At 38.9% G+C, this 26,620-nt stretch overlaps 1 protein-coding gene across 5 annotated transcripts in view; it reads right to left on the minus strand.

Moving 5' to 3' along the window:
- Positions 1-26,620, minus strand: part of stard13a (StAR related lipid transfer domain containing 13a) — a 53,583-nt gene that overhangs the window by 16,203 nt on the left and 10,760 nt on the right. For 3 of the 5 annotated variants that reach the window (XM_077242270.1, XM_077242269.1, XM_077242268.1), the window contains exon 2: positions 47-118. In XM_077242270.1, coding sequence (XP_077098385.1) covers positions 47-118 — 72 coding nt within the window. Of the gene's footprint in view, positions 1-46; positions 119-5,727; positions 5,865-14,095; positions 14,290-26,620 lie in introns of those variants that run through there. The other 2 variants (XM_077242272.1, XM_077242271.1) reach the window with 2 other exon arrangements.

Here is a 26,620-nt window from a genome sequence, read left to right on the forward strand (position 1 = left end):
TTTGACATCTGTGTCTATGTTTATAGATATTAATCCCATTTCTTACCCTCATAAAGTTGGGCATACTGTGGGAATCCCGCCGCCCTCAGCCAGTCACATGCTTCCTTTGCCTCGATTTCTGAAAAGAAAAAATGATACAGTTCTTCAGCAGTTTAACCTGATTAAAGGGTTAGTTCGCCCATTTAAGACATGAAGTTGTATGCAATCCTTACCAGCACTATAGCGCATACACACTGACCCACTCTGCTGTCACCTCCCTGGTCAGAGTTCTGGCCGCTGGAAGTTTTTCAATAAAGTACTCCCGGTTATTTTCCGGGGCCACAAAACTGTGCGTTTTTACGTGAAAATATGATTTGCGTTTCAAAGCTTGATTAATTTAACACACAAAAAACACGCCGGTCAAAATTCATACCTCAGTTTTAATCGGCACTATTTTCTATCCATTTCTATCAATCCGCGCTGCTGTCAACGTCAACAGTGCGCACGTTCCCATCAGCTGTTCCATAGTGTTTACACAATCGATTGACAACGACGTAAAAAGTATTAAATTAACGATGGTGCGAACTTGTAAATTCCCAGGCTGTGACCACAAGGATGTGCCGGGATCAAAGTTCAGATTCCATCGTTTTCCTGTTTCGAATATAACTATGAGACAGCTTTGGCTGGTTGCAATCGGCTACTCTGCGTGAGCTAAAATATCCAGAATAAAGGATTTTCGTGTGTGTTAATTAATAATTGTATAACTGTCCACTCATTATAATAATAATAATAATGCAGTCAGATAGACTATTATATAGCCAACTGGTCAAGACAACGTGAAATTCTTAAATAAAAAACTACAAAGCAACATGAGCGATTACACTTACTCTGCCGACATCTGACCGTCAAGTCCAGCTGGTTTGGGTCGCTTTTTCCAATTGATTTTAGATACGTAGAAGAAGGTCTCCAGGACACCTGCATTTAGCATTGCAGGGAAAACGTCATTGGATATAATGCAAACAGACGGTGCGTTGGCCTCCTCGTCAATCGATAGGTTTTGCATCTGTGGCATGATGAGTTCCCATTCGTGGCAGCAATAGCTTTCAACCTCTGGTGGCATAATTTGACAAATTGAACAAGTGCACCACCATTTGTCGTTCATCCTGGCTCTTGCTACAGCTGTGGGCCCAGCATCAACTTGGACAACTTCATCTCTGTCCTCTCGCTCTCTCTCTTCCCGTTCTATCTCCTTCTGCTGAAGTTCGGCATCGGTATACTCCGGTTCATAAAGGTATCCCTTTGTCGTTGTGCTAAAATTACTTTCATCATATGATCCGTCTGACATTGTGCTAAAATTGGTTTCATCATCAGAAGTTTCGCAGTCAGACATGTTGTCAGCGAGTCGCGCTATCAACAGCTGATCGGAACGTGCGCACTGTTGACGTTGACAGCAGCGCGGATTGATAGAAATGGATAGAAAATAGTGCCGATTAAAACTGAGGTATGAATTTTGACCGGCGTGTTTTTTGTGTGGTAAATAAATCAAGCTTTGAAACGCAAATCATTTTTTCACGTAAAAACGCACAGTTTTGTGGCCCCGGAAAATAACCGGGAGTACTTTCTTGAAAAACTTCCAGCGGCCAGAACTCTGACCAGGGAGGTGACAGCAGAGTGGGTCAGTGTGTATGCGCTATAGTGCTGGTAAGGATTGCATACAACTTCATGTCTTAAATGGGCGAACTAACCCTTTAACTCTTTAGTTTATCTTTCAACCTGATCTCACACACATGCTTATGGACACACTATTGATATATATATAATGACTATATTTAACTATTTTAATCACATTAAAAAGTATTATAGATTCATAAGCAGTACAACTAGCATCAATAAGAAAACAAAAGCAGCAAATACACAAGTAAAAAGCATGAAGAATCCTTGTGTTTTTTTTTTCTGGTTTTGTGTCTGGATCGAGCGGCAACCTCCCCTTCTCTCTCTTGAAACCAACAGGGAAGTGAGTTAAACTGCAATTCATCGACTGGCCGCTTGAGGCTGGATGCAAAACTGTATATCCCCATGTTAAAATGACCAACTTTACAGCAGAAAAAAACATGTTTACAGCCTGGTGTAAAAAGTGGTTTTGGTCTATAGAGAGCCTAAGTCCCTCCCCTTCCGGTGGACCATGGGACCTTATTTCGGAAAAATATTGTATGTTAGTCAATGGCGAGAGACAGCAAATATTTGGATCCCGTTTGAATTGTGCCCTGAATTACACATATGACGTACACATATACATTTTAAAGTCAAGAAAGTCGCAGTTTGATGTAAAACTGTTGAGGTATAAGACTGTGAAAATACGTAATTACAAGGACTACAAACCCAAAAGGCGCGCATGTGACGTCATACCTTTTCTCTCAATGAATGAAGCTAACGTCTGTCATTTTTTCTATAGTCTAACGTTATAATCGTAACGTTACGCCGTCATGCCTGTGTGTTTTGTACCAGACTGCACACACACAAGCTTGGTGACGTACATAGTGCGAGACGAGAGATGTAGTTCAATGAGCGATTTTCACATAAAACTAAATGTTACTCTTCTGTTTTATGAGAAACTGTGACTTTCTTGACTTTCATAATTATCTTTTAAATTGACAAACATCATATGTGTAATTCAGGGCACAGTTCAGACGGAATAAAAAGATAAGCTGTCTCTCGCCATTGACTACCATACATATTTTTTCCGAAATAAGGTCCCATGAGGCGGAAGCGGAGGGGAGGGACTTAGGCTCTCTATATAGCCATATAAAATTTTTTTTGTTGTTTTTGAAAATTTTGTTATGTTTATCTCGCCTAAATGTTTGCTCACTCATTGCGTTGTTACAATGTGGTAATTTTGTTGTTAAGAGTTTACACAACACAAGGAAGCTTGATTTCAATCTTTGAATTAAATGTTAAATGTGTGTAGGTCTAACACCAGTATTCAGAAATACTACAGAAACATAATAAAGTAATCAAATGTAAAATAACACATAGTCTTTTAGTTCTGTTTCCTGATTAAATTAAATACATAGGCTAATAATTCTCATTCATTACAATTAAAGCTATCTTTTGTTGTTTTGACGACAACATTAATGACAGACGCATAGCCTATGGCTGCTGTCACTTTTACAGCTAGTACACGGATCCATTGCTGTTTTCATTATATTGTCTGTCACACTGTCACATGCGTTTTATACATTACCAACTGTGTTTATGAGTATACTTACCAAGACCGGAAGTTTTACACAATTTTGTGTTTTCCCCCCCATTAAAGCGTTATAATCCGCGAAAAATAACTTTAGTTTCTCGCGAGCTGTAGGCCTACTCTATGTATGCACGCAGTGCAACTCTCTCAGAGAGTGTGCGAGTAGCTTACTGGATAGTTTAAAACCGCTTGAATTTTTAAACTGATAAGTATTAAGAAGACTTGAAAATTATAAACTTTAGTTACGATGCACTGATGGCCCGATTGTGCAAGAGACCATTCAGCATGTCCCGACTCCTAAACGCGCACGAGAGAAGACGCGCGTCGGCAGCCCCGCTGAACACTCAAGCTGTTTGTGAAATTGCTAAATCGTCATCGGAGGCTGACAGGCTGCTCTCGCGCTCAGACAGGTGTTGTTGTTGTGCATGCTAGGGAACGTAAATGCGCCATACGTCATCGCGTCGCGCTATATCATTGATATCGCGATATGACACTTTTTTATCATGTAAAAATGCATACCGGTATTATCGTGGACAGTATGATATGGCACACCCCTAGTTAGCGTCACGTTACTTCCTCAGCTAATTCCAGCTGACGAACTTGACATATCTGCCTTGTTTTTACTTTTTTCCGGATTATTTCATACAATTTAATACATTATACCTTCGCCCACGCCTTTGTATTCCGTCGTTGTCGAGTATCGAGAGAACAACCAGCGCTGTTCATCAGTTGTTTTCCTCTGTGAACATGCACTCAGGGATGTCTGACCATTTCTATCTATAGATATAGAGGCTACACTCGTTCTGTGGTACCGATGCTCTCACTGAACAGATAGACAAGATATGCTTATGTACCGTCAGACGAAAATTCATGGAGGTGTCAGAGCTTTCTCTCCGTCCATGCAGTAAACGCACATCCTTAAATGAGCACGGATTTCTAGCGCATTTACTTGAACTCTTGACAGTCTTGATTTACTTGACAGTCTCCCGCATATTGATAGCGGCTCCCTGATGCCCGCAAATTAGTTAAAATCTCCCGGAATCTAGAGTAAGCGAGCAAGAGCGCGCATGCGAGACAGAAGAGACTGCTCCAAACCGTGTAGCGCGCGCAAGGCTGAGAGAGAGAGAGAGCGAGAGACCTTGCGTATGTGAAGCGCGTTCTCCGGTAATTCATTAAAGCGCATGCTCATTAACTGACGCAGCCGGCCAAACGTGATTAGAAATGCATTTTACTAGTTATATTTTTCTTAACAATACATTTGTAACGCAAGTAACCGAATTTTATGGACATCAGTTACTGTAATCAAATTATACATTTTAAATGTAATGAGTTACATTACTGCGTTATCACAAAAAGTAATTAGAATACAGTAACGCGTTATACCCAACTCTGGCGGTGACGCGCTGCCAAGATGGCAATGGCCGGCTCCACCCATTTTTGGCTTCAAAACTGCCCTTCAGAAACCTACGGGTGACGTCACGGACACTACAACCATATTTTTTTACAGTCTATGGTCTGGGTCCATTTACACCACATTTCAATAATGTTCTCGGTGTTGCTCTCATTAAAGCACAGTTTCTCTGTAATGTTCAAAGGTGCATTAAATCTATTATATTCATATAATTTAATTATACATAAAATTATTTTATTACTGTTGGTATTTGGTAAGAATAAGATGCATTGCAAAAATAAGGATGAATGATGTTTGAGAGGTAATTAATTTTTAAAGTTAATCTAAAAAAATAATACAACTGCACCCGTTTCTGAGTATTGATTGATGGTCAAGTAGGCTTTTGATCTAAATAGTCTATAACGAAGTAAAAAAAAAGTGACACTTAAATTAAAACAAATATTATAAAGTTTGGGATCAAATTCATGAATGAGAAAGATATAGCGTATTTAGCTCATCAAAAAAATTGTAAACTAGAAAATTTAAATAATCACACTCTTTTTACGATATTTGAGATGCGAAAGATACGGTATAATCTGCCATATACAGTACACAAAATTATTTATGGAAACGAGCAGATTTTTTTTGTGTTACAACAAAACTTATGCGACAATGCATTTTTTAGGGATGACGTCACTACGCACACCATTTTATTGATAAAAGTTCAATTGAATGGAAACAGGCTGTAGAGCAAATTGAGCACTTTTTTCACAATTACTTTGTCGAAAACAAAAAAGCGCAAAATCTGGGAAGAAACTTGGCTTTTAAGAATGATCCACAAGAGATTAAATAAGAGAGTAAAAACAAAGCGTCTCTCAAAATAAGCCACCATAAAAATGGACGGGTCAGGAAATTACCTCACCACAATCCGACAATTACATCCTTTTCTCACAAGATTCTCCACATACTTGTGCTAAATTACACATTAGCTGAACAGAAACCACTCACAGTCTGCAGAAATCTCCCTCAGAACACAGCACTGAACACATAACCCTTGATACATACGGCGCCGTCCATCCATGTGTAGATAAAGTCTAACAGTTCACACACTTACTGGTTGTTCTCATCTCTTCGTCATGCAGAGAAAACATGTGTGTCCCTCAGATCTGAGCACCCTTTTCCTCCAAGGTCTCTAGAAGTTAGAAATCTGGTTCAGTCAGCATACGTTCCAGTTGTGTCTCAGCTGCCTCAGCCAGCTGAACTTTGTCTTTTGTCCTCTCTCACTCGCTTTTGAACATCCTCCCTCTGGTTGACGTGCTCATCCTCTCAGGAACCACTCTGAATACTCTCCCAGCACCCAGAGAACACATCAGCAATCATATAGCAACAAACTTGCAACCACTCACAACATTCTAGCATAATGGAGGCAAAGAGCAAACACCACTCACACTTTCTTAAATAAAAAATTTAGATAGGAAATTATTGGGAAAGAGAGGAGGGAATAGGCACAACTCAAATCTGGAGCACATGATGGTGCGCCACGGCCCCGACTTCTATGAAATATTTCAGTGGTCAATGAAGGGCTCTGGAAAGCTATTCATTCTCTCTCTATGTGTTCCTCCATTCATCACAACGTAGAAAAAAAACACCAGGCAGCTGAGATGATGAAAGATGTTCTCTGTGTGTGTTAAGTCGAGCCGGCAGATAATGCCAACATTTACTGACAGAAGCTATTCCGCTAACGTCTAATAATCTTCACATATGATTTAGTCAAAGAGAACAAAAACTAGCTACAAAATCTGTTTTGAAGCATGTGGATGTGTCACCAATTACATTGGTACAAAAACAATATGCTGACACATAAATCCCTGTCTGACGTTTCAAATCCCAATCTAACATTGTCATTCGACTGTTGGGCCCGGTCCTGGCAGCAGGACAGGAATTCCTCACACTGGGGTCCACAGCACAATCCCCAGGGGTTAGCTCTCTCCTGAGGGGTATGAATTACTGATATACAATAATACCACTGACAAACACAAGTCCAAGTCTGAGAGAAAAAATCTCTTCATAGCATAAATGTCATTTCCTCTGCTCCTCTAAAGGATGCAGTAAAAGGACACTTTTTTTTTTGGCTCTTTGAACAGATGATACTATGGAGATATATACTAACAATCGCAACACAGAGCTCATTATTGAAACTGCTCATTCAGAAATCGTTATAGTTATGACATCACAACCTTGAGCACATTAACATATGCACATAAAGTAACGAATCAACTACTATTCAACTACTATCATAAATCAGGGTTCCAGACTGCGACCGAATTGGTCGCATATGCGACCATTTTTTGAGAATGTGCGAGTTAAAATGTTATGTGGTCGCATTTGTGCGAGTGGACGCTTGAGCAACAGAACGCCGTTGTATCAGCTGCTGCAGTCCGTAACTTATGTTCAAAATGAACGAGTAGGCTACATCATGAATCCATTTTCCAAACCGTGTTTTTGATTTATTCTGAATCACTACGGTACGCCTATAATAAGTGTTTATATTCGGACTATTTTATCCCGGGGTCGTCTCGGCTGCGGAGTAGCCCAGTGCCTGCGTGACTCGCCATAGACATTAACGGAGAGAAGTTCCGTCTACAATGTTCTTCCACAAGACACGTGCAGATTATTTAGTGACGGATGTAGACGTCACGCGCATTGCACACTGATGGTAAAACGCGCCGATTACGAATTCACGAATTAAGGCATATAAAAATGATAAAAATGGTCTCACGAAACACAGAGCCCCTTCCTCCTACGTCTTTTCAGCGGTTATATTTTCCTCTGTCGAGCGATTACTCTCATGATCACTCGACAGAGGAAAAGGAAATTATTATAAAATGCAGAAGGTAAGGAGTGTGAGATTTCTGCTTTTTGTTACAACTATAAACTTTGATAATGAAAAATCTGTATCAGTTTATTATAATACTCTAATCTTTTAAAATGTAATGCATACATTTGAATGTTTAATGATTTTTAAAAGATAGAAAGATGATAATAGACAGATAGCTAGATAGATAGATAGATAGACAGAATATGATTCAAATGTAAATAGATAGATTGTATATAATTCAAATGTAAAATGCTTAAAATTACAGATTAAAATTACTGTCCAAAATCCATGAAAATCCTGAAATTTGGCAATGATAATTAATATATTACAGGTATTTCTGCTGCAACCCAGGAAGCCTTTGCTAGCGTTGGTCCATTAAAACCACTATTCATCAGCATGCATTGATTAATCCCATGGCATGTAGCAAAAAAAAAAAAAAAAGGTGCGACCAAATCAGATGCTGGTGCGACCAACTGAGAAAGTTGGTAGCACCAGTGCAACCAGTGGAAAAGTTAGTCTGGAGCCCTGTAAATATATGTTGAATATAGATTTTAACATATATAAAATTTACTATTTAGAGCATCTCTAATGAAACTTACACATTAATAATCCCTTGTATGTTACATGTTCGTGCAATACTAGTTCAGCGCTCAGATTCACGCTCACACATGGAAGCAATTAGAGAAAGACACAATGAGGCCCTTTTACAGAGTGCAAACACTGGCATCAAGAAACAACGCTCAGCGGGGGGAGCCGACCATACTGTCATAGGCAGGAAAAGACCCCCGTGTCACCACTGTGGCTGTTTGTTCCGCTTTAATGGTTTGTTTGTTTGTTCACATCATTCACATTGTTTGTAGACCATCGTTAAACAAAGCTTTGGGATTTTAAATCACACAAGGAGTTGATTATCAACAGATAGGTCCATGCAAGTGGGAGTGCAATTTAAGTGTAATGTTGTGTAATTATGGACATTAGCATGCATAAAACATGATATTACCGTAAAACTTCAAATAATAGCCCAGGCTTTTATTTTCCCAAATTGTCGAACTGCACCGGCTTGTATTTGAGAAAGGCGTCTATATGAGACAGGCCTTTATAATTTAGTGTTGAGATGTTGTTCCTTGAGATGTTGTTCCTACAGTCTCTAATCTCTAAAAATCTCCAAATGCTCCATGTGAAACTGCGGTCTTCCGACCTTTTACTATCACGTCAATTGATTTTGATTAATATGCGCGAGGGAGAGAGAGCAAGGCAGCGCTCGTGTTGTTTGAAGACGTGAGAGTGTGCCTTGCTCTCTCTGCTCGTTTGCGCCCTGTCAAGTGCAGCAGTCATTCTATTCTACATCACTCACCGATCAAAAAAGTATTTGGTGGGACACAAATTTGCTTTGGTGGCCGCCAAAAAGCGGATGATCTGATGGGTTTTAGAAGATTAAATACAACCCGAAACTAAAAAACAGACCCGGCCTCTATTTGAGACTCGGCTATTATTTGAATTTTTACGATATATGAGTTGTTATGATCGTTTGGGATGGTCTTAAACATCTACTGAAGTGTGGTGAAAATTGTGAATCAAGAGGATGTCATATTGCTGTTGAATGTACATTATCAAGTCAACATAATGTCATAATTTAAAATGTCCCTGGTATATCTTTAGAAAATGAAACAATAAACAAATGGATTTTTTTTATCATACATCAAAATGTAACTTTTCCATCTCCAAAAAATACTTTTGTTTTCAGCTGACATCTGCAATCCTTCATATTTTTCAACCCCTCCCCCCCAACTGCATGATAATGCCCACTTTTCCACAATTAAATAATTCCTGATGGATTAATCAACACTCCAAAATGTTGTTAGCTAAAAAAAAATACAATACCGTTTAAACATTTAGAGGTTAGTTAAAGCTAGTTTTTCAAAAGATATTAATACTTTTATTAGCAAGGACACATTACATTGATCAAAAGTGACAGTACAGACTTTTACATTGTTTTAAAATTCAATAAAAATAAATGTTATGCTGAACTTTATATTCATAAAATAATTGGAAAAAAATGTATCATGGTTTCCACAAAGTATTACACAGCACAACTGTTTTCAACATTGATAATAATGATAGGATAAGAAATGTTTCTTGAGCACCAAATCAGGCTATTAGAATGATTTCTGAAGGATCATGTGACACTGAAGACTGGAGTAATGATGCTGAAAATTCAGCTTTGCCATAACAGGAATAATTTACATTTCTAACATATTTAAAGTTATTTTAAATTGTAGTAATTTTCACGATATTACTATTTTTCTATATATTTAATCAAATAAATGCAGCATTGGCGAGCATAAGAGACTTCTTTTAAAAACATATTTTTTTAAATCTTTAAGTGTCTATGTCCAATTATAGAAGTAAAATGGGTTGCAAACCATTTTATGTTGATTTTTAACATTACATGAAATACATAAAAAGTAGGGGGTGTAACAAGTTTTTGTCATGATTCGATACAATTTGCAATACTGAGCTCATTATACGATACCATTGCAATACTTTAAGCCAAAACAAAGAGTTTGCTTGCACTCTTTCACTGGCTACATATATTTAAAATAATGTATGCCTTTTTTACTGGTAAAATCAGACACTTGGCATTTTCAGGACCCACAAATATTTCCCCATTGCATTATTATACATTATATTACTCAGTAAACTTTCATTTTTTCTCACGCAGTACCTTCGCGCTTTCACTTTAGGTATTCGTTGGATTTCTTACACACACAAGCTTCAAGCATAGACTCTTGCGGTGCTCACTATGTCCTGTCTCTCCCTCTATTTACATAAGAAGAAACCATCTAAAACATTCTGAATCATCATACTACTAAAACTAAACATGCGACATGGCGATTTAAATGAGGGGTGTGTTGTCACTTTGAGTGCAAATTTCAGAAATCTCTCAGGTATTAGAAAAAACATCTTAATTTATGTTTGGAAGATGAACATAAATCTAATTTGAAACAACATGAGGGTGATTATATGATGACAGAATTTTCATATTTGGGTGAACCATACCTTATCTGAGTCTTGGATAAAACTACATCTACACTGTGGTACATGTTGTTCACATCACTGATAAACATCATTGCATTTTAATATTGAATATATCGATATAATGTTACACCCCTAATAAAAAAGTGCTCTTTAACCTAAGTTAACCTCAACTTCCTGCTTGCCTTCAATATTACAGAAAAACTGCACGGTTCCCAGATCAATAGTAACACCAACTTTTAATGAAGCCCTCAAACGGAGCCCAACCACTGGGCTTGTTTTGTGGAACTTTTAAAGAGACTCTCAGAGGGGAATTTGGGCAGGTCTGAGTCCACGGCATGGGAATAAAGAACTGCTGTGAAGTCAAGAGTTTAATTAACACATACCATTAATATCTAATATCCCCCGCCATGAACCAAAGGACCGAACCAACACAAAAGGTGCCCAAAACAATAAATCTAAAGCAAAGCAGCATACGGAACATGAGTCAGCCAAAGTCACACAACTCAACACAATAAACCATAGAGTGGTGCTGCTAAAAAAAATGTCACAGAAACAAACACACAGCAATCACCTCTGCATGTTACGCTGCTATGGCATCTAATCCCAGCAGCCAGGACACGCAGCCCCTCGTGACCCAGGCATTCCTGATCACCTCGACGTGACAACAGGCAGCGCGCCATGAGAGAGAGCAGCAGGCACGGATGCCACGCAGAGCCTGGATGCCACAGGGCGCAGGGCACAATCAAAGGCATTCTTGTTTTGATTGAGAAGGCAAGATCTCTGATTATATAAGAACACAGGTCCTGTGTCCTTAAAAGTCACCTCGGCCCACAAATGACTCTCTCAGCTCTTTGCATTCTTTCTGGGTTTTTTTCTTCTTCACCCACTTACTCCTTTAGTTATGGTTTTATTCCGGCTTTCCCAGGTAACATGGGGTGATTCTCTCAAAGTTAAAGGACAATTCCGGCCAAAAATGAACCTAGGGCTAAATAACACATGGGTATCGAGTCGACCGTTCTCTGGGATGCGTTTTCATGATAATCGAATGTACCCAGTTTTAACGTTAGTTTCAGTTTAACCACAGATAATGCTAATGTATGGGGCATCGAATAAGTAAAAATAAAAATCGCTAGTTAATACCACTAACAAGAATCAAAATAGCCCCACACTAACATAATTAGCGTCTCTACCTGCAAACCGAAGCATTTTTGGAAAACAGTCTCGACTTTCCAAAGATGGCTCCTGCCTATATACGCGAAGTGTACGGTCTTTATAAAGTATCTTCTTATTAAACTGTCTGTACACTTACAAAGTTCTCAATGCTTCGGTTTGCAGGTAGGAACCCTCATTTATTGCTACCGTGTTAGTGTGGGGCTATTTTGATTCTTGTTAGTGGTATTAACTAGCGATTTGTATTTTTACTTATTCGATGCCCCATACACTAGCGTTATCTGTGGTTAAACTGAAACTAACGTTAAAACTGGGTACATTCGATTATCATGAAAACACATCTCAGAGAACGGTCGACTCGGTACCCATGTGTTATTTAGCCCTAGGTTCATTTTTGGCCGGAATTGTCCTTTAAGAATTTGTTCAAAGGTTATCTGGTCTTTTTAATAATGTTTTCAAAACGTTAGCAGCACAAATATCATTTGGATCACTTTCAGAATGACATTTTACAGCTGGTGAACAAAAAAAAATCTTGATCAAGCCACATCCAATCAGAATCCACTCAACTTGAAAAAGCTTAAAGGATTAGTTCACTTAAAAATGAAAATTCTGCCATTATTTACTCACCCTCAAGTTATTTCAAACCTGTATTCATTTTTCTTTCTTCTGCTATACACAAAGGAAGATATTTTGAAGAATGTCCACAACCAGACTGTTGATGTAACCCCATTGACTTCCATAGTAAGAAAAAAAGTCCTTTAAGCATTTAAAGAGTCAGAAGATATAGAACATGCTTATAAACAATGTGTGTTAACGTGGATGCTAAATTAGTTGTTATCATACTTTTATTGAATGTGCTTTTTTTTCAAATAGTAAAAAGGAACCATTTCTTATTTAAGAAAACATTAGATACTTTTTCCAAGTAATGAATGATTTAAGTGAACAAACAAATAAAATAAATAATATGATGGTGAAATGTTGCAAGCCGTATTCAAATTGCCCATTGCTCCAACCAATGAAATCTATTGTAACACATACATTCTCAACACACACATATTAAGACCATGCAGAGTATGTGTGTGTGTGTAATCTCAATCTTTGTGATACTGTTCAGCTGTTCTGCTATCATGAATGCGAGTGCTACAGCAAATTCAAAGCTGTATCGGAATCATAAATGTTTGACAGTATTCCCATTAGGCTATGAGATCTGAGAAGCCTATACAATACCTCTACAGCACTGACATCAGTCAATGCTGCCTATGGAAAAACACAACAAGACTAACAAAAACTTAATGGATTCATAGTACAAACGTTTAATCATAATCCACACACTAAACACAAATAAAATGTACCTGGTGAATAGGCTAGACAGAGGTAAAAAAGAAAAAGAAGCTCAAATGCTATTTAATTTAGTCAACATGAATTGCAATTGCATGAATTGCAGGATAATGAAAATGCAAGAGTAAACTAAATCTAAACCTCTGTTCGGAAACTATCAATTGTGTCAACGAGCAGCTAGATGTGTTTCAAATCTGCTTTGGTGTCTATGAGTGTGTGTTAAACTCTGTGAACTTGACTCTCAGACCACCAAAGAAGTAAAACTATGATCCTTTCTGAGCTTTGTAATGCAGCAAACTCTCCCACAAACATGCAGTCTCTTTTTACTCTTCATCTCAGCTATTTCTAACACACACACACACCTCTCCCATGGGGTTTCACCAGACAGTTCCTGTATTGCTCATCAGAGCATTCAGTTAAAACACACACACACACACACACACACACACACACACACACACACACACACAATCTCACACACACACACACACACACACACACACACACACACACACACACACACACACACACACACACACACACACACACACACACACACACACACACACACACACACTTATGGACCAATGCCATTTTCCCACACATGCTAAAGTGATTTGACATCTATCCACTGGGATCATAAGGATGTTTCTTGTTTAACTAAACATGACTCCGAAATTCCATTAGTATGGACCATGTCCTCCATATTCAAACTCAGTCATAAGTCAAAATCACAAAGGAAATCCTTAAATATCTCACTTATTTTTTCTAGGCAGCCATAATGGTGAGAAAATGGATACTTTAGTTTAAGTATCAGATTTTGCTCCTGGGAAAATAGCCCACGTGATTTTAGAATAAGCAGCAGAGACAAAAGTCGATGTTAAAACATAACTGACATAAAAGAGCATGATTTGAGCAATAACATTTCCTCTGTGTACTTGCAAAAAGAAAAAATAAACTTTTTAAAAAATGACAGAAGAGTAAAAACATGATGCATATCATAAAGTTAAATAAAGAGCCATCAGAGTAAACTGAAGATGCAGCTGGTTTCTGGTACCTCTAGGCATCGACAGGCAGCTGTGGTCATGGGTAAGATCCAAAAACCATATCGGAGTTTCCCGTTGAACATCCAGCGTGATTTATTCTATCAGTCTTCCAGAGCCGCTCCTCTCCACCGCAGACTTCAGCTGTATGTTTCTCTTTCTCTCCTGACTGTAACGCGTATGTGCCAATCTCTCTTCCGCCCTCCCCTCCACTCCTCCAAACAGCTGGAGTATGTACAGTCTTCAGACCCACGCCCCCCTCCTCAACCATGAACATGTGAGAAAATTACCATGTGCGTTTACCTTCAGGGCGCCATAGATCACACACACACACACACACACACACACACACACACACACACACACACACACACACACACACACACACACACACACACACACACACACACACACACACACCCGCAGATGTAGAAGCTACCCGTCCAGCTGCCTGTTCCCAGACAATGACATAATCCGTTCAAGTGCTGGGATAAATTCCCACCGATATTTATTTTTACCTGAAAAGCACTTTGTTAAATTTCTGTTGTTTTTACATGTTTTATAGAAATACTGTAGACATATCTTTATTATTAGTAATCAGTCCTTCCAGAAAAAAGTTTTTTTGTGATTGTTGCGGGAAAAAATCCTTGATTATGCGGCCTGTTTTCTTTAAAAATGCGATGGAATATGCAGGATATTTATGCAATTTTATTAGGGATGGCCCGATACCGATACTGGCATCGGGGATCGGGTCGATACTGTCCTCATATACTCGTACTCGTACTCATAAAAATTTGCCGATACCACGCCCCGATACCACGTACATTTTGCGAAACGAAACTGGCCGCCGCGAGTGCTTTGTCGAGGTGAACTGAGGCATAGGGACGTGCACTCCCAACGCAAAAGAGTGCGGCGCGGCACTAGATCTGATGGCCGAGCGCGAGCGCGGGCGCGGGCGGTAATGCACTCACTCTGTGTGTGCGGGTTCCGGGAGAATAAAACGATTCGCGGGACTCCCGCAAACTAGACATATCTATGAATACAACATATTAAAACTAATAGATTTTCATTAATCTGTTGCAGAAAAGCAAGAAGAACAACTAAAACAAAATAGAAACGATTTACAGGCCAGAGTTTCTATTCATAACATGTTTGCAGCGTTGAGCGATGTAGCCAATCACAGACATGTGTGTTGATTTCTTGAACGCAATGGCTAATCAGAAGCATTTAAGATAGACTCCCCTCACTGCTCAAAACTTTTTGGTTCAGTGCTGAATTCTGTATGCTGGCAAATCCTCTAATTATAACAAACAAAGTTTGGATATTATGAAAGATTCATTGTGCAGTCAGCTTCATTGATAATAACAGATGTGTGAGATCGCGATGAACTGTCAGCTTTTTAGGAATTAGACTATTAAGGGAGCGCACTTTGGGCGCATTCAGTCATGTCAGACCATGCACGCAGTAACTGCTTGCTTTTATGTTAAATAAACAGTGGTTTGTGTGTTAATACATTTATTATTTTACTCATTATTATTTATTTTTAGACTTGTTAAAACAAGCAGAGAAGAAAATAAAAACAGTCATCAAACCTGTGTTCTAAAATAGTCTTCTGTCTTCTTTTCTGGGAGCCTATAGTTACTTTTGCGGTAGAAATATCGGTATCGGTACTCGATATCGGCAAGTACACAAATGTAAATACTCGTACTCGTATCGGTTTGAAAAAAAATGGTATCGGGCCATCCCTAAATTTAATGCGATGAAATTGCGGGAACTTGCAAAAACTGCGGTTTGATGAAAAAGAGAAAAAAAGTGATTCCCCCAACACCCTGTTCTCACTATCTACAACCTAAATGTAAAGCGTCATTTCTTATTACTTCCTTTGATAAGCAAGCATACTACATCATAGAATGTGCTGGGAATATTTAATTTCTCATCTTGTTTTATTTCAGACTGTAACGAGTGTAAATAAGGTGTGGCCCCTTTAAGAGCTGCGCGCTCCCTGTTGAACTGTCTGCAGTGTTATATTGTATGTGCGCTTCGAACACCCCATCATGTGTGCGGGTAATTTCTGTTTGATGCTACTTATTTTATCTTATTTTGTTTATTAAGTAACAATGTGAGGATAGAACGTGTGACACACAGTTATATGAGATGTCAATCGCCTCCGTGAGTCTGTCTGGCCTCTGCAATAACATCAGCTGTGAGCTATCCCGTCGCGCAATTGTGTCACTTCATAACGTTCCCATGGAAACAGGGGGAAATGGCTGCTCTTGTGTGAAGCAAACACAACATTTTTCAACTTTCTGCTAAGATATATGTGGCTTTTTTTGCAACGAAAATGCGAGGATTATGAAATCATGCAAGCCCCGCATATTTTGCATAGAAATCGGCAATTTATGCGGCGAAAGTGCGGCGTATTTGAAAAAATGCGGCCCCCGCATGAATATGCGGACTTTGGCTGATTATGCATTGAATTCAGCGATCGCATAATCGCGTTTTTCTGGAGGGACTGAGTAATACAAAAGAATCCAAATGTAATAACTTTCTGATACTATCACAGGATAACATGCTTTGATCCAATCAAACTTAGACAGAAGAAATCAAGTTCCATCTTACATATTATATCACATTTCAGAAGTTAAATGCATTGTTTGTTTTTTGTTTGTTTGACATTTTCGTCATGTTTACGCAATCAAAATGTCATAACTAGACCTTGCGGTGAAAACGACAAACATCTCACTGGTATTTTCTTTTTCGATAACACACAATAAGAAAGAAAAGTTACCTCAGTTTACGCATGACTTTAATTTAAAATATGGTTATCTTTATGATACTACACTTATGGCCTGTTTACACCTAGGGCCTCATGCAGAAAACCTTCCGTAGATTTCATCCTAAAAGTGTTTCTGTGCACAAAAAACAGATTTAGCGTACGCACTAAAGTTTTTCAGATTTATAAAACCATGAGTACGCCAGAACCTGTGCAAATTTCCCTTTATAAAACCCAGTCAGAACATCTGCAATTTAGAACACAAACTAAAACAGAATTATCATTCATCACCGTCAAGCAATCTTTGATGTAGGTAAAACATTAAAACACAGCACTCCACAGGAAAAGTGCTCAAAAGCAGCACAACAAACATCCACAACAAACATTTCTATTTAAATTCATATAAAGAATATTATTTAATAATTTTTAAAAGCATATTTAATCTAAATGTGTATATCAGATGTAAAACAGAGTTTAAATCATTCTGTTTAACTTCATTACTTTGCTCACTCCAGTAAAAGAGTGCATACGCATGGTCTAGACCAGGGGTCTCCAACACGTCGCTTGCGAGCTACCGGTAGCTCGTGGCCTGATTGGAGGTAGCTCGCCAAGGGGCCGTTCACATATCGCGTCTTTTGCGCGCTCAAGTTCGTTATTTCAAATGTAGGAGGCTCATAATTGAAGCGAAGCGCTCATTTTTTCCAGGCGCAGCGAGATGAAAAAAATCCATTAGCTACTAAAAGTTCTTTGTCATTTTGGAGAGTGCAGTGCATGGTTGAATAGCAACGACAGACGACACATAATTTTTATAAAAAGAATGAGTCAAAAAAATATAAATTACTGACGTTTACAATGCACATTAACTTTTTTTTTTAGAATCTTTTATATTAATAAAATTCGGAAATTTTATTAATAATAAAAGATTATTAAAAAAAATAGTTAATGTGCATTGTAAACGTCAGTAATTTATCCTTTTTTGACTCATTCTTTTTATAAAAATGATTTAAAGGCTGAAATATGCGAGGTTTCTTCTCGCAAATCTTTTTTGTCAAAACTTTATTTGAACTTGTAGGCTACATGTTAGTAGATAACATGTCGCAAAGACACTCCTTTAAAATCTGGCCATCATTTTTAATGTTGTTATTTTAATGTTTATGTAAACAAAATGTGCATATTAATGCTAATTATATTTATTTGCTGGTTTTCGACATAAAACTTGGTGAATCGATTTTATTGTGTAGTATTAGTACTTTTTGAACAGGATTCTGTGATAACCATGATCATTTTAGTCACTATAATCATGAAATGAAATTTCCATGCCATTTTATCTCTAGTTAAGATGCACAATAAAATCAACTATAATTATTTGCTTTTACAGTATAATATGCAAAGTACAATTTTCTATAAAAAAAAAATCTCTGATTCTGTTCTTTTCTCTGACATTTAAGGATGACATATATAGGCCTACAAAAACTCTTTTAGGTCTAAAACAGTTCAGATAGTTGTTAATATGAGAGTTATGAGACATTATTTAAGAGATTTAAGTATTGTATTACATGAGTAGCTCTCGGCCACTATCTTTTTTTAAAAGTAGCTTTCAAATGAAAAAAGGTTGGAGACCCCTTTGTCTAGACTCTAGAGTGTCCGTACGGTGCGCACATATTTAGGCTATGCCTAGTTTATTTTCTTATAAATCCCGATGCATGCGTGGAAAATTGCATACGCACATTTTCAATGCCTTTTTGATGAAACGTTTATACATCAGATCCTAGTCACTTTATGCTCAGATTGGATAGATATCTGATCGTGGAAAGATCCGGTGTAAATGCCCTCTGAAATGCTTTCGACACGGATTTAAATTCTGATCACTTCAGGAGGTGGTCTGAGACACATTACCAACGGAACTGGACAAGTGTAAATGCATCTGGTTTTTGAAACCGCACATCTAAATTTGACTCCTCACAAAATGTTAAAAAACAAACGTGTGAGAGTGTGTTGTATGGCTATATGACATGTTATAGTCAGATATGACAGCGCTACTGAACACACATCGCCAAGATGAGTAGTGGAATATCTCTTCAGAAAGCTAACGCGCAAACTACCATAAATTAAACAGAAAGTAATTCGCAGACGCTCAACAACACACAATCATCTTTATTATAAGTAGTGAGACTAAGGCCTTGTCCACACGGACATGGATATTTTTATAACCGTGACTTTTTTTATGCGGTTCAGCCATTCGTCCACACGGAAACGCAGTATCAGGTCACTGAAACCGAACATTTTTGAAAACCCCTGCCAGGGTGAGGATTTTCAGAAACGCCGGTTTTAATGTTGTCATGTAGACAGTAAACCCGGGGTTCTTGCCTTGCGACGTCAGAGTGTACGCCGTTATCCGCTGTGTTTGACGTCAGATTGTGCGTCGCTAGCATGCTCTTGACAGCACTTGATAGCGTGTTTTTGCGTTTTCATGTAGACAGAGATTTTTTTTAAACCGAGCATGTGTGGACAGGATTTATTTTTAAAACGCAGGAGGAAAAACTCCGGATATAAAAAAACCCGTGTCCTGTGGACTAGGCCTAAATGATGAGACTAAATGATCTTACCAGTGCTGATGCCGCTCTCTCTCCTATGCGGTCTTTGATCTTGAAATTGGCTGATGATAAATAACACACAGCTCATATCTGTTGCTTTTGTTGATGTGAACTCAGTTAAATTTGCAAATAGCATGGGAAATGAAAATCGGATTTATATTCGTTTTGCGGCGACCTTTATGTGGCCAAATGGAACCGTTAACAAATCAGATAGCTATCCTATCAGTAAAAACACATGAAGTGACCAGGTGTAAACGGTCTCGCATGGTATAAACGAATATGAAATTATATAGCTGCTTTTATATTTTAAGGGGTTCTCTTTTTTTTGTACTATGGAAGTCAATAGGGACCAGAAATGGTTCGGTTATACCCACATTCTTCAAAATATCTTCTTTTGTGTACAACAAAAGAAAGAAACTCATACAGGTTTAGAAAACTAAAGGGTGAGTAAATGATGACAGAATCTATATTTTCGGGTGAACTATCCCTTTAATGATCCGTTTAATAGTCTGTTATTTACTTTATCTCACTTTCTTGCACAGTCAAGCAGTGAAACGATAGGAGGAGGAATAACACTGGAGAAGAATGGTTCACAAAAGAATAACAACAGAGGAGAAAGAGAGACTGCTGTATGTGTGTGTGAGAGAGAGATACCAGACGGTCAAGTGTGGGCTAAGTGGCTCTGGGCACACTCCCTAGAGTCCTCACACATTCCCTTCTGGGAACAAGATGAGGCTGCACGTGTGTGAGTGTGTGTGTGTGTGTGTGTGTGTGTGTGTGTGTGTGTGTGTGTGTGTGGACAGACAGCAGTGGCAGACAGGAATGCAGGAATCGTATGGCATGAGGGAAACAGGGGTCAGAAGTGAAAAAATATCTATTAAACAGTGGGCTACACTTATTGATTTTGATTTTTTTTTGGGGGGGGGGGGGGGGGATTATTGTGAGCAATGCAAAACATGCCACATTGCTATAAAGACATTAATGTGTTTTGAGTGTTTTTTTTAGCATGTTGTTACGTGGTCGCACCTGTATGTTTACTAGGCAGTTCTGGGTGTTGCTAACTGACCCAAATCAAAAGTCTTTCAGGTCTGTGATATTCTGCTCTCTAGATTTGGGTTAGGTCCCTCCTTCGATGTAAGACCATGGAATTTTTTTTCAACTATTTTATCATTCACCAGGGAAAAATCATCTTTCTGATCGCACAAGCTGCATGATTTCAGGTATCAGTCATGTCTGCAGCACCAGCGGTATTAAGGAAAAGTTATGTGCCAAATTATAATACTTAAGGTTATAGGGGCTAGGTCAAATAGTTTGAGCAATACTAATACTGATTCTTGCCTTAATAAACACAATTAATAAGTAATATTCTGTGATTGACTTAAATCTTTTATCCAACAGAGGGCAACCAAGAGCCAGGGAAAAACTGCAAAATGTCAGCCCACTGAAACTTCATCTCAAACAAAAACAAAACTAAATGGGTTTGTAAGACCAAAATACCATTAATGCAAATACCAATTATGATACACACAAACAGTACACAGAACCGCCACAGTGTTTGATTATGTCTTGGGTTTTAATTATGCCGTTCACACAATGGACTTAATCTACTCACTGACCCTACAGAAGTGTTTTGTCTTCATTTTCCATCTTTTCACATCATGCAGTGCATCGAAATCCCTCACATACTGCTTTTTAATCTTCTCCTACACACCTTCCTGCTACAAATTCAGGCTCAAATCACTTTCTGACTTTGCTTTATGATGTCAATATTGAGTGTGGTATTATAAATGTTATACATTAAAAATGTATGATACAAGTTAACAAATCTCTTTAGCATTCAAAATCTATATGCCAGTGATGTCAAACAGTATGATGATGTCAAAACGGTCTGGGTCCATTCTCTTCGTCACCCATTCCTCTGGCTTTCTTCTTCGGGACTCTTCGGGACAACAAATGCTGCCTTGCTACTACTGGACGATATGACCAAAAATCTGTATCACTTATATAACCTTTTAGAGCTAAATGAAAAAAACTAATCTGAAGTTATTTTATTCCAAGTCTTTTCTTTCTGCTAGAAATTTTGAACAAATCATTCATGTCTTTATTTAATCTACCCTAGACTATTACAACTCTTAATACTATGGAGTAAGTCAGTCCTCTATGATCTCCAGATGGTTCAAAATGCTACTGTCAGGTTGTTGACAGGCATTATTTTATGCCCATTCTGACCTTGCTGCACAGGCTATCGATTAAATTTAGAATTATTTTTTAAAATTCTAATATTCGTTTTAAAATCACTACATAATCACCTTCATATCTTTCAGAAGTGATCTCCACCCACAAACCAAACAGGTCCTTGAGATCTAGCAATCTTGGTCTCCTCTCCATTCCCAGAACTAGGTTTCACTGTAGAGGTGATCGAGCTTTCGCTGTTGCTGGTCCTAGTCTCTAGCCTGGCTCCGCCCTCCTACATACTTTCGCTCAATTTTCATTTTCCTTCAGTACTACGTCTGGGTTTGTGGTATATTAGTGGGTTTTCTCTGGTCAATTTTTTACCGGTCCAATCAGTGAACAGAGAGAGTGGCTGAGAACGATGATGTTGAGGTCGTGCGCTAGTCGTGCGTCACGACCAAACGTTAGCGGTTGGTTATGGGAGATTGAGAGTGGCTCTGGGCAGATCCAATAGTTTTAAACTTCAACAAAGTCCCCGCCTACAAGAAAGTTAACGCTTGTCAACGGAGAGAGGCCAGACTCACTGTGCAAATGAAATGTACGAGAGTCTGGTAGGACCAGGCTACCTTGTCTCTGGAATAACTTACCAATTTCTGTTAGACCGGCTTCCTCTTCACCAACTTTTAAGTATTATTTTCAATAAGTTTTAACCAGGTATAACTTATCTACTGCATTGTTTGCATCGTCTTTCTATTTTGTCTGACTTTATGTGTATTTTACAGCTTTTTAGGTCAACCATGAGTTGTGTTAAAGGGATAGTTCACCCAAAAATGTAAATTCTGTCAGTAATTACTCTCCCTCATGTTGTTCCAACCCCGTAAGACCTTCGTTCATCTTCAGAACACGAATTAAGATATTTTTGATTAAATCTGAGAGCTGGATCACTCCTCCATAGGCTTCTAAGGGATTGAAACTTGCCAGCCCTGAAAAGTTATTAAAGACATCGTTATGATTTCCATTACACGAGAGTAGATGTTAAAACTTCATGCTGATTTGTACTCGGCTTTGGCCAAGATAAGCACCAACTAAGACGCAGCTTTACAGTAACCTATGCTTCTTTCCATGTGGTGATGTGAATCTCCTCCTGTCTGATGTTAATAGCTGCAGTGTATTTGCGCATCAGCACACACAACAGCTGCAACCACAGTGCGGTCCCCCCATAACAACCCTCTGGATTGAGCTGAGTAGGGAACATCTCTAGGGTCTTCAAGTGGGCACCTTCCCTCCTCAGTGTTTCGTCGACTAGCCCACGACACCTCAAGAGGGCTCGACAGTTAAAATAGTCCAAGTGACTACAGTGGTTCGATCTTGAGTTTATCAAGTGACGAGAATACTTTTTGTGCGCAAAAACAAACAAAAATAATGGCTTTATTACAATTATTCATTTCCTTCTCTGTTGGCCTCTAGTCAGTTAACAGTGTGATTACGTAGAGCTACGTCACACGTAGGCTCACTATTGGCCGACGCTGGTCATGTGTGTGATGCGGGTGACGTACAACACAGAAGCTTACGCTGTTACACTAGTGAACTGACTCGAGGCCCACAGAGAAGGAAATGAATAGTTGAAATAAAGTCGTTATTTTTGTTTTTTTGCGCACAAAAAGTATTCTCGTCACTTGATAAACTTAAGATTGAGCCACTGTAGTCACTTGGACTATTTTAACGATGTCTTTAATAACTTTTCGGGGCTGGCAAGTTTCAATCCCTTAGAAGCCTATGGAGGAGTCATCCAGCTCTCAGATTTAATCAAAAATATCTTAATTTGTGTTCCGAAGATGAACGAAGGTCGAAGGTTGGAACAACATGAGGGTGAGTAATTACTGACAGAATTTTCATTTTTGGGTGAACTATCCCTTTAAAGGTGCTTTATATACATATATAAAAATCTGTATTGCATAAAGAGCTCTATAAATAAAGGTGAATTGACTACCAGTATCACCCTCTCGATGCTATTCCAGTTCCCGCTTTGAATGTGTCATTTTGATAAATGCTTATCTGTATGGACAGGAGATGATTGTTGTTGGATTAAGGGGCTGAAGTGAATCACTGAAGCCCAGCCCTACCTCTCTGACTGCTGTTGAGCAACCGCACATGCCACAGCAGCTCATGGTATTACAAATGTACATATTCCCCATCCAGGAATCCACTCTGCATACTGAGACACAAGAGTTAGATAAGGGCACTGATCATGACTCATTTTCATGGTCCAATAAATGAGGCAAAAATTAGGTATATTTTATGTAGAATTATGTATTTAATTTTTCATTACGTATTTAGTTGGCAGGTTTTCTTATAAAGCAGTGACTTACGTGCAGTCAAGAATCTCTAAGATATGCTGTGTGTGTGTGTGTGTGTGTGTGTGTGTGTGTGAGGACTGCTTTTAGATGAAACATATTTTTCTTTCCAATACAAAAATAATATGAAAGTAGTTGGCAGGCTTGTACATAATGGTCACAGCTGCAAACCATAAATAAAAGAAACAGTTAACTGAAAAATGGCAATTCTGTCATAAGTTCACTCATGTTTTTTTTCCAAACCTGTATTTTCTTCCATAGAATAAAGAAATAAGCCTCATGAAGCTGTGGTTTAAAGTGAATTTAACAGCTAAGGGGCAATTTTTAAAACAGAGTTAAGGGGCACAACGCGGAGCGGAAGTCCCTTAGCTGTTCTAAATTCACTGTAAACCACAGTTTCACGGGGCATATTGCTTTTATAAAATGGTTACCACACACAATATATATATTACAAGCAAAATATCTGTATTAAAGGAATAGTTCATCCAAAAATTCAAATTCTGTCAATAATTACTCACCATCATGTCGTTCTAGATGTGCAAGACTTTTGTTCATCTTCGGAACACAAAATTTGAGAGCTTCCTGTCCCTCCATTGACAGTTACGCAACTACCACTTTGACGCGTCAAAAAGTTAATCTATCTATCTATTTATCTTTAAATTACAGGAATGTCTGTCTGTTTGTGCGTCTGTCTGTGTGTGTGTCTGATAATCGTATATCTCTCAAACCGTTAGTCCGATGGATTTCAAACTTGACGGGTGTCTTGCTACGGGCACGAGTAAGTGCAGTGCCAAGTTTGACGTTGTTCGGATTAGAAATACAAGAGATATCGTTAAATATATCGGTAGCACACATTGGCTTTTGCTGCTCTAGCTGCTGGCCACTCTGGCTCACACTGCACACTGATTAGCCACTCCCCCTCTCACACTGCACACTGATTAGCCACTCCCCCTCTCACACTGCACACTGAGTGGCCACTACCCCTCTCACACTGCACACTGAGTGGCCACTCCCCCTCTCACACTGCACACTGAGTGGCCACTCCCCCTCTCACACTGCACACTGAGTGGCCACTCCCCCTCTCACACTGCACACTGAGTGGCCACTCCCCCTCTCACACTGCACACTGAGTGGCCACTCCCCCTCTCACACTGCACACTGAGCGGCCACTCCCCCTCTCACACTGCACACTGAGTGGCCACTCCCCGTCTCACACTGCACACTGAGTGGCCACTCCCCCTCTCACACTGCACACTGAGTGGTAGGGGTGCGCCGATCCAATACTCAGTATCGGTATTGCTCCGATACTAGCAATATTTGCCGGATCGGGTATCGCCAGACGAGACCATCCAAATCCGATCCGATATTGTATAGCCTACGTATGTTATTGTTATACAACACAAAAGGCACAAAAACATTATAAAGCACTATAATGTTTTCGTGTACTGTATTCCAAGATTTCTGAAGCCATTACATATAGTTTAATGTGAGGTACAGATTTAAAACGTTAAATTAATCTTCACCTAAGTGCTTCCCTCCGCTGCGGCTGTCAGTCATTCTCAGCACTCAAACAGCGCGTCGCGCTCGGGTAAAACAGTCAACACGATGAAACTCTCTCCAAGATGAGTCAATGTTCCTATTTTTATACTGTAGATATGTAGATAAAGGTCTATGGTTTGCATAAAAGAACATTTTAACGTGCTGGAGTTTCACATGTTACTTTCAACCGGGTGTCTGTTAGATCACAACACAACTCCTCAGTGATCACAACACTGGAGTAGAGAGCAATATAATTGCTCTTCACACGCACATTAACTGAAATTTAAAACTGTTAAAAGGCTTAAACTAATGAATAAATAAAGAAATATATGTATATCTTACTTTTGTGCTTTGAACTTTTCAATGCGACGCGCTGCGCGCCGTGACTCCATGTTGCTTCGAGCGCATCATTCTGCACACGGGATGCGCATAAGGTTTCGTGCCGCTCTGAATTGGAGCCTTTCATATTACAATACTTTTGCGCAATGGCAGTTTATTGATAGCCTTAGTTGTTCTGTCCAATCTATGTATCATATGTTACTGCTTCATTAAAAAGCTGCGCTTAAAATTTTAAAATAAATGTATTTTAATTATATAGTATATATTTTGTCTGTATTGTCTTACAAAGTAAGGAAAATAGTGTTTAAGTCAAGCTTTGATGCCTCTAACAAAAGTATAATCCCAGTCTCTTCCCCACAGTGAGGCATACAGATACAGTTTATTAGGTAATTTGGCACTGTTTTTTTAATTATTATTTTAGTATTGGATCGGATCGGTATCGGCCAATACTGAGTCCCAGGTATCGGAATCGGTATTGGAGGCAAAAAAAGCGGATCGTGCCACCCCTACTGAGTGGCCACTCCCTCTCTCGCACTGCACACTGAGTGGCCACTCCCCCTCTCACACTGCACACTGAGTGGCCACTCCCCAAAATAAACATTCTGACATTAGAGGGTTGTGGTTTAAAAATATCTGAATATTATATTTTATTCACGGCAATCATTTGTAGTAGCCTATTCACAAACTGTTTGCTCAAGCATAGCGTTTTCTCGGAGTTCACTGTGTAGCTGCTCCAGCCAAGGTCTGAACCTCCACTGAATCGTCACG

Source organism: Siphateles boraxobius, unplaced genomic scaffold, assembly GCF_051911475.1.
Source record: "Siphateles boraxobius isolate OS27281-9 unplaced genomic scaffold, OSU_SipBor_1 25, whole genome shotgun sequence".
In the NCBI taxonomy this organism is placed as follows: Eukaryota; Metazoa; Chordata; class Actinopteri; order Cypriniformes; family Leuciscidae; genus Siphateles; species Siphateles boraxobius.